The sequence below is a fragment of the Puma concolor genome, chromosome F2 (assembly GCF_028749965.1).
Source record: "Puma concolor isolate L17-30 chromosome F2, mPumCon1.1.hap2, whole genome shotgun sequence".
Classification (NCBI taxonomy): Eukaryota; Metazoa; Chordata; class Mammalia; order Carnivora; family Felidae; genus Puma; species Puma concolor.
Window position 1 is genome coordinate 8,997,826 of NC_141684.1, and position 9,646 is coordinate 9,007,471.

Sequence of the window (9,646 nt, forward strand, 5' to 3'; positions counted from 1 at the left end):
AAGTCGGGAGAGCCATACGGGCTCTCTCACCTGTTACCAACTTCAACCACGAGTCCTTAGTCCTTATTCAAATTGCACTGATTATCTCCAAGGTTTTTTTTTTTTTTTCTTTAATCACATGGTTTCTCTGAATCAAGATCAACACAAGGTCTACATGGGATTCTGCGTTTCGCCTTTTATGCCTCTTTTATTCATTTACACCTTATGTAAATCGTTTAATCCTTGCGATAACCCTAAGAGGCGGGCTGCTTTTACAGTCATCTTCCCCAATTTACAGAGGAGTGAACTGAACCACAGAAAGGTCGGATAATTTGCCCAAGGCCACTAGCAAATGGCAGAGTTGGGATTTGAACCCAAGGGCCAAGCTGCGCAGGGCCTCAGCAGCCTCTAAATGAGGGCTAGGAGAACATGATAAGAAGGCCAGGGGGAGCAAGGAGTGAGTGCTTCTTGGAGGAGGCGTTCTTTGCATTGTGTCCTTAAGGATGAGCGCGAATTGACCGGGAGGGCAGAGAGAACGTCAAAGCTGAGGAACAGCGGGAATAAGGCCATGCGGGTGGCAGCGATGTGGCACAGGAATGACCAGGGGTCAATACCGGGGTTTCGGGTTCGGAGCTATGGAGATGGTAGGGTGGGGCCACAGTCAGAGGACCTTAAGGGCCATGCCTGGGACATGTGCGTCCCCCGGGGGAAGGAGGGGTCTTTCCTGAGTCAGCCACCCCACGGTGTCAGGTGATGATCCAAACAACCCTGTGAGATCAGCCCTCACGGTCTCAATTTGACAGACGGGGAAACTGAGGCCCACAGAGGTTAAGAGACACGGCAAGAAAATTACTCACTCACTTCTTCTGACTCTGGGTCTCACAATCCTCCACAGACCTCTAAGGGACCCTCCTCTTGCCCAATTTCCAGTTCATGTGATTCCCCCAAAGGAACTGAGAGCCTTCCATGCCCCAGGCCTGGAAGTGACGGTGGCCATGGGGTGAGCAGGGAGGGGGCCGGCCCTGGAGCCATAGCCAACACAGACAAGAGTGGAAGAAACTGCCATCTGTTGAGGTCAGACCTGTTCCAGGGAAGAGGGAGTTTCTGCCTGACGGGGTGGGGAGAGGTGTCTTCAGCTCCTAGGCCTGTACCTGGAGGTGAGACGCCCTGGGTTCCAGCCCCGGGCTGAGACTCGTGGCCTTGGATGAGCACCTGCCTCCCCCCCTACACACACAGGGCACGTTGGGATGAGGCAACCCTCTAGAGCCTTCCAATGCGCTTGGCTGGCTGAGCTGGGCCTCTGATAAGGTGGTTCCTCCCTCCAGCATCAGGAGCCTGACCTCAGCTCCCTTCCGTCCTCCTGCATTGGGTCCCCACTCAGGCTGGGAGGACAGACACGGGCGAGGGGCTGGCACACAAGGTCACCCCTGGGAGCAGGTCCCGCCGGCTCGGTTTCCTCCTCTGTAAAGCGGGGGCGATAACAGCTCCTACCACAGAGAGCTCTCCTGTGGACTAAACGAGGCGTGGGGGGCCCCGGCTCACGGTGAGGGTCCAACACGGGGTGATGCTTCCGGTTGTTTAAGAGCAGAAATTTGCAAGGGTCAGGACACAACTCCTTGGAGTACAGGGGCCAGAAGCAGCTCTTCAGGAAGTCAGCAGGTGTGCGTGTGTGTGCATATGTCTGTGTGTGTGCGCGTGTGTGTATTCCCGTGTCTCTATGTGTGTGTATATGCCTCTGTGCATGTGTGTGCACGTATATCTGTGTGTGTGTGCACTTAGGTGTGCCCGTGCCTTTGTGTGCACGTATGCCTGTGTGCGCACTCGTGTATGCCTGTCTCTGTGTGTGTGTATGCCTATGTCTGTGTGCACGCGTGTGCACATGCACATGGAGGCTGCAGGATTACAGGGCAGCAGCAACAAGGATGAATAGGCGGCTGAGGCCCATCCATGCGGCACCCACATGGCTGTTCAGGGACTCTCCACGGGGCCTTGCCCCCCCCCGCCAGAGCCAGAGCACCTGGATGTTCGCTGCCCCATTGGTGGCCCCCCAACCTCGCCCTCTGCACGTGCTCGGTACCCACCCTGCCTTCTCTCTCCAGCCACGAGGGCTCTGTGGGCCGGGCTTTTCAAGTCCATTTTACAGATGAAAGACTGAGGCCCAGCTGGGAAGGGGCAGTTCTGTGCTCAGGAAGTAAGTCCACCCTTCAGCCCCCTTAGTGGTCAGGCCCAGGCCCTCTTGTCAGGTCCCTTCCTTGCTTCCCTAACACAAAGCCTCCACCAGAAAGTTCAGTTTCGTGCCTTCCCTGCCTCCCTGTCCCCTCTATACACAGCCTGCCCCGCCCTTCTGGTTTTCTTCATTCATTCATTCAATCAACAGGCATGCATTAGGCCCCTATAATGTGTACCCACGGTGACAGCCGAGCTGAGCGGGGAAAGTTGCAGGTCTAGAAGGGAGAAAGCCTGAGCGAGGCCGGGGGGTAGGGCACGGCACATGCCAAGGCCCGGGGGTCTGTCCTTGCGGGAGGAAGGAGCGTGAGGGAGGGTGGCTCGTACGTGGGGCCAGGCCCGCAGAGAGCTCCTGTTGAATGACGTGTTTCCTTCCACCTGGGCAAGAACACGGAAGAGGGGGAAAGGCATTTTAGGCAGAAGGAACAGCAAGGACATGTGCACAGGAGTGAGGTCACACGAGTATTTGGGAACATGGCCCTTGAAGCAGGGGAGGAGGTGAGTGAAGGCAGTCCCAGAGGATGAGGCTGGAAAGCAGGCTTGGTGAGACTCAGAGGAGCAAGTAAGGTAGTATTCAGGCAGCACCCAGCTGCTCCAGGCTCTGCGCCCAGCTCATTCCTTGGCACAGTGACATTCAGAGAGCGTAAGTCCCTGTGTCACAGGAAACTGAGGCTCAAAAAGGTTGAATAAGGGGCTCAAGATGATCCCCTTTCCAAATGCAAGCTGCACGGTTTACTCCAGATCATTCTGATTGCATTCTCTTCCCTCCAAGCTGCGTGTGGGGACTTAGACCTCTAGGCCGCAGGAAACCCCTGGAGGTTTGCCCCCACTGACAGCTGGGAGGAGTGACGGATGAAGGCACTGGGAGGGGACGTAAGGGCGGACGGTGGCCCCAGCTCTCTTAGAATATTCTTGTAGCCTTCACCCCCTTGCGCATTCCTGCCCTGGGCAGCCGCATGGCACACGCCCTTTCTCTCACCTACGAGACACAAGGCAGGATTCCCAGAGGGGCTGGGCTGGACCCCTCTCTTCCTCTTCTTAGGACCTGGGCTCTCAATTCCTTAGCCGCCCCCTCCTACCCCCACCAAGGCTCAGCAGATCCACCGTTGATGTCCCAAGCCTGGACTTGCCTCCAGGCTGGGGTCCTTGGGGGTGGGTGGGCTCAGATTGTGTCCCATCCCCTGGGATATTCATTATTCACGTTTTGAGAGGCCTGGTTCCTCCTCCTCTGCTTCTGTCTCCCTCCCCCCACCCCCTGCCTCTCTCAGAGAGGAGGAGCAGGAGGGCAGATTAACAGGATGTCAAGGCTGGAGGAGGGACAGGTATGATTTTTGAAATCAGGTGTGCGTAAGAATCACCAAGGTGCCAGTTAATGTGCACGATACCTGGGGGCCTCTTCCCAGGAATTCAGGCTCAGAGCCCTGGAACTGGTGTTTTTCTGCTGCAGCCTTCTGAGCTTCCCCTCAGATTCCTCACTGCAATCCCGTCTGCTGGGGTAAAAGTTTGTCTCCAACACGCGAGCCCTACTTGGCCGTGGGGACAAAGGTCACAGCTTCTCACCGCATCTCTGGAAATGGGAAGGGGCTGGGTGCCCAGCAAAGCTGTCAGCATCCATGTAACAGTAAGTGGATGGGCTATGAAAACCAGGGTCGGTAGCAAGGGACTCGGGGTCGTAAGGCCTAAGTCTCGGCTACAAGCATCGTCATTCCCCGGCGCCTCGACCATCAACACCGTCGTCATTAGTATTTCTCCCTCCTCCGTGATAATCCAAATGTGTTCATTGACTCCCTTGAAATGTCCTGGGAAGCTGGCCAGGATGTGAAAACCTTGGGAGCTTCAAGGAGATCAGCTCAGCGCTGAGCCCAGCACAACCCACCAGGAAGCCTGCCCCCCCTCTTGCCCACCCGGGGCCCGGCCTACGGTCTTTATCAAGCCCTGCTCATTTGCTCAGACCTTTTCTGAGCCTTTTCTTTGCTGAGACTTTTCTGCAGCCAGCGCCGCAGCTCAAGCTGGGAAAGGGAATCGGTTCCCCACTTCCCCTTGGGGGTGCTGCGGCTTTCTGTACTTCATCTGTATTTCACTCCTTAATCATCTCGATAACCCGTGGAAGCAAGTGCGGATACGCTGTCTTTTCACAGATGAAGAGACGGGCTCAGTGGAAAAGCTGGGGGGCGGGGGTAAAGCCCTCGACATCTTTCCCTTTCCACCTATGAAAATCCATCTACGTGCCCTTGTGTCTTGCCCGGCCGACACCGTCTCGTGAAACACGATGTGTGCCGTCTACGGAATTCTACATTTTCTAGGAGCCACGCTGGAAACTAACAAGAAATCAGTGAGCGTTAGCTTCGTATTTCTTTAACCCCATATATGAAAAAATATTCTCATTTCACCGTGGGGTCAGTAGAAAAATCACAGGGAGAACTGTACGTCCCGTGCTCACAGCGGATCTTTGAAAGCTGCTGTGTGTTTTACACCCTCAGCCGGGACGAGCCACGTTTCAGGTGCTCGGTGGCCGCATGTGGCCGGTGGCCACGTTGGACAGTGCCGGGATGCTGCTGCCTGCTTCACAGACGTGGCCTGCGAGTGAGCTGCTGTGTGCAGAGTGCTTAGGACACTATGTGCAGGACCCAGCAAGCGCCTGATCGGTGTCTGCCTTCATTACGGTCAGCGCTGCGAGGCGTGGGGAGCCCCGGTGGCGTCGACTGAACGAACGTACAACGTGCTGAAGTCTTGCTCTTGGGCATCTGTGGCATCATATGGTCCCGGCTCCAAACCTCCTTCCTCCTTTTGCTCTCCTGGCTGTGCTCGGCAAGCCTCCCACCCCCTCTCAGGGGCTAAGCCCAGCCTGGGCCATTGCTGTCTCGATTTCCTCGCTCCCATCTGGAAACCACAACACGCGCGGCCCAGAGAGATGGCCGAGGTTTCCGGGCGGAATCCCAGGCGCAAAATCCCCGTATGGAGCTGAAGGCAGCCTCCCGGCCTGTGGCGGCTTTGCTGGCCTGGGGCAGGGGCCTCTGCTAAAAGCTGGGGGAGGTGAGTCGGCACACAGGCCCCCGGAGGTAGTGCCCGGGCCGCGGTCGGGGTCTGGGGCTCCAGGGAGCACTGCTCCCACGCCCGTCCCGGAAGGCCAGGCTTCGCCGAGCGCCCTCGCCGGGTGGAAAATGCCCGTCCGTGCCGCGCTCGGGCCCCCGACGTCCCGGGCAAGCGGCAAGCGGGAGAGGCCGCAGCCGGGAGCAGAGCGTCTAAGTCGCAGGCAGCGGCTCTGAGCAGGGGCCTGGGGTGGGGTTTGAAGCGCTGGCTCGGAGCCCAAGCAACGGACGGGAGGCGTAAAGAAGGCCTGTCGTTTCTGTTCTCACACTGTGCAACGGGGCATGTGCCACGTCCCGGGCCACCCTGCTCGGCGGCGGGTCCTGGAAGCGAAGGACGGACTTGGCGTTTCACGCGCAGCGCGTCCCCCCCCCCCCCCCCCCCCGTTAGGCACGCGCGCGCGCACACACCTCGGCGATTTACACCCTCGAACGAGCCACGATGTCTAACCCACGCGCGCACACACACCTGTGCACGCGCCACGTACATTTATATGGGGGAGGGGATGCGGGCCTCGCCTGTACACAGGGTACCAGGACCTAAGACGGGCCCAGGGATTTATCGGCACAGGATTTGTCCACCTAGTCGCAGGCTTCGGAGAGGCCCCCCTGGAGCAGTCCCGCGGTCCCTCCCCAGCAGCAGGGAGGGCCCAGGTCGTTAGCCCCAGTCTTCAAGAGCAGACGGCGAGGCCCAGCGTGGCCAAGGAAGTTGCTCTACCCGCCGGCGGTAGAGCCTGCACCCGACCCCTCTCTCCCGGATCGTACCATCCCTGCCGCCTCTCGTCCCCACACGTGGGCGGCTGTCATCTGTCTCGCTCGCCCTGTAAGCTCCCTAGGGGCAGAAACCGCCAGCCCCCTCGTTCCTGCACGAGGACACGGCCGAGGGAGGCAGCAGGCTGTGTCGCAAAGAGCGGGACGGAGGCTCCACATCGGTCACTGCTGGTCACCGGCTGTGCGACCTCGGGCAAATCGCCTAATCTCTCTGACCTTCGGTTTCTGCGTCCGCAGAGAGGGATGATCACACCAGCTTCACGGTATTGCCATGAGGCTTGTACGAGGTGCTCAGTAAATGCGGGCGCACGTCTGTCGTCTGTCGGATGAACCGAGGAGGGTCTTACACGTACACACAAAGAGCACCTGGCAGGGGCGTGACAGTACCCACTAATTGTGGCCCCTCTCTCTTAGCACAAGGGGCTGATCTCTGTCCACGTAGAAGGAAGAAATGAACAGAGATGGAAAAGCCAGTCGCGTCTGTAATATGGCTTTATCGGATATCACGTTCCCAGGAGACTTGGCCGAGCTCCTGAGCTCCCTGCCCCGGCTTCCTCCGTTCGTCTCCTCCTGGTGGACATCTTCCTCCTTCAGTCACAGAACCTTTGGATAATCCTTCCCTATCTGACAGGGCGAGTCTTCCCTCAGAACTCCGCTTCCTCGAAGTTTTCCAGGCAATTGTCACAAACCCTTTCTTCCGTATGAGCATCCATGGTCATTTTTTCCACTGAAGTCCCACCGGGCCCCTGGAAGGACTCGCAGTCCCATTATCTGTCAGTTTTACGAGGATGGTCGTGTATGGGGTTTGGCTGGAAGGCAAAGACCTGGCTGCCATCTGTCTCAGAGCCCTCACCGGGTTAGGATGCCGGGAGAGCTCTCCCGCGGGGCCTTGCGTGGGAGCTCCTGAATCTGGACACCAGTGTGGGCCGGGTAGGGTTGGGTGCCCAGAGAAGGTCCCCAGGCGGGGGCTGCGTGTAGGAGAGGTGCCCACCTCCTCCCGTCCCGTTGCCCGGGTCCGTCTGGACTCTTGGCCGCTGAGCTGTGTGTGCCCTCGGCTGAGCCCGTGGAAACGGACGGGCTCTCCCTTCCCCAGCACCACCCGTTGTGGGAGGTACCGGGCTCCAGTGTGTGTGGACCTGCGCACGGCCCCTTTCCTCCTTCTCACCCAGACACGTGCTGCCCTGCACCTCGCACCTCTTCTCCATCCAGCCCTTGTCCTCCCAGCCACAGCAACCCCGAAGGAAGGCTGATCTGGCCCCTTGTGGTTCCCTCAGCCTATAGGGAATGCTTGGTTTCCCTCCTGAGCTAGGAAAGCTCTGGAAGAATGAGCAGGATTTGCAAGGGAAGATCTGAAAATCTGAGCCCTGGCCACTTACTAGTTGGGAGACCCCGGGAAAGTCCCTCACTTGCTCTAAGCCTCCATTTCTTTGTTCTATTTATTTAAAAAATGTTTAAAGTTTATTTTTTATTTTATTTTATTTGAGAGGGAGAGGGAGAGAGAACAAGCGGGGGAGGGGCAGAGAGAGAGAGGGAGACACAGAATTGGAAGCAGGCCCCAGGCTCTGAGCTGTCAGCCCAGAGCCCGACGCGGGGCTCGAACCCGCAAACCGTGAGATCGTGACCTGAGCCGAAGCCGGACGCTCAACCAACGAGCCACCACCCAGCACCCCTCTTTCTTTAAGAAAATGAAGTTAGTATCTGGGTTTTGTAGCAAGGCTTGGCACCAACTATGGGGGGGGGCACCATGAAGGTTCAAAGGATTTCACAACAAATCACACAGATACACTCCCTGCCCTCCTCAACCATACGGCGCTTGAGGGACCATCGGTCACCCAGCTCCAGAGGCACCGGGGCGGTGGCCGGCTGCCAGCTCTCAGCCTCAGATCTGGGTGAATCGGAACCAGCGTCTTTGAACCGGTGGGCGACTAGCTTTACCCCCGAGCCTCAGCTCCCTCATCCACAGATGGGGACGTTGGTCCCAAAAGAAGGTGTCCCTGTGAGCGGGTAACGAAGCCTTTCTTGCCACCTTCCCTCTGTCTCTCGGCTTTACTGTTGGCAGCAAGCTCCGGCCCGGGCTGTGGGATCTTGGATTCGGAAGCTCTTTCCAGAAGCCCACCTCCTGCCCGCCCGGGACCTGCCTGTACACCTTAAAGCCAGCAGGCTGGCTGTGTTCTGCCACGTGTCTTACTCCCCTGGCTTCTTGAAGGTGCAGACCCCTCCTCCCTTCCCTTTGGGTTGCCCTGGGGTGGAGAGAGGAGGAGAGAGAACCCTCAGGACCCCCCCCCCCCCCGGCAACAGGCTTCATGCACAGGGCCCCACCGTGCACGCTTCCTAAGCTATCGATGGCTGTGCCAGCCCAAGGCGCCAGCGGCTGGGGTTAGAAATCGCCCAAAGCAATGTTTGCTCAAGAGAGGCGCTTTTGTTGAAAGCTGGCATTTCCCTTTCCAAATTCTCTCGGTGTTTTCCGACTCCTCTCCTTGTAGTATCTCCAGCATTTGGAGACTCGTGTTCCAAACCCGAGACTTCACGAATCGCCTGCCAACTTCCTCGCTTCGCGCTGCTCGGGGAAGAGTGACTGGCCCAAGGTCACACGGCCAGCCCTGGGCAGGGCTGGCACGGGAGTCCGGGCCCCTGACGCCCCGCTCCACCAAGTGCCCCTTTCCTGCTGCGTTTCAGGTGGGAAAGAAGGGCGTAGATCGCCTGTTTGCTTTGTCCCGCCCCCCCCCCCCCCCCAGGGGCTGCCTCCTCCTCGTTTCCCCGACCCCAAGCGTGAGGGGATCAGCCGACCCCGTGCAGCCCCAGCTCTCCCCCCGGCCTCTATGTGGGCACCTCCTTGGCCCCACACTTCCAGCCCCCCTTCATCTGGCCCGCCATGCCGCAGAACCGGCTGGAGAAGGGATCTGGGTCCCCTGTCTGAGCCCCTCCAAGCAGGACTCACCGTGGCCAGGGCGCTGCCCGCGGCTGCTACTGTCACTGCCACCAGCGTCCAGGGCAGGAACCACCTCATGCCTGGGAGTCAGGGGCAAAGGCATCTAGCGAGCAGCCCAGAGGATCCGGCCGCCTCTCGGGGGAGCTGGGCCGAGAGACTGGCCTGGCCCATCAGGAGTACCAGATATGTCTCTTCCCACAGGCCTGGGGCGGGGGGGGGGGGGGGTTATTAAAGCAAGATCTGACGTCAGAGTTAAGGACAAACCCTGCATTTTCCTCTGAAGAAACTTTTCCTGCCTCTCTCTCTCTCTCTCTCTTTTTTTCCTTTCTTCCCTCTGTCCCCACCTCCAGCCCAAGCTTGGCCAGCCTCTCCAGCTCTGACAGCTCTTAAAGGGAAAGTTACAGGGCTATGATTTCACACTGGGGCAGTAAATTCTCACGGAAGGAGCCGGGGCCATCCTGCCAAGGTATTTCACGAAGGTGGGGAGGGGGGGGGATCGCGGGGCGGGGTGGGGGGGGGGGATGCCAGGAGGAGGCAGAGATACAGTTACCCTGGCGGGCGGGCTGGGGGGAACCTCTGAACGTGCTCCCAGCGGGGGAAACGAACTCCCTCCCATTTCTTCAGGCTGTTCCTGCTTCTGGCTTTCATTTGCCAT

The 9,646-nt window shown here is 58.7% G+C and overlaps 1 protein-coding gene across 2 annotated transcripts in view; it reads right to left on the reverse strand.

Moving 5' to 3' along the window:
- Positions 1–9,325, reverse strand: part of CCN4 (cellular communication network factor 4) — a 34,090-nt gene extending 24,765 nt beyond the window's left edge. Inside the window, exon 1 of one of the 2 annotated variants that reach the window (XM_086695942.1) lies at positions 9,015–9,325. In XM_086695942.1, the coding sequence (XP_086552068.1) occupies positions 9,015–9,094 (80 nt within the window). In that variant the 5' untranslated portion in view covers positions 9,095–9,325. Of the gene's footprint in view, positions 1–9,000 lie in introns of both variants that reach the window. The other variant, XM_086695941.1, reaches the window with a different exon arrangement.
- Positions 9,326–9,646: the final 321 nt, after the last annotated feature.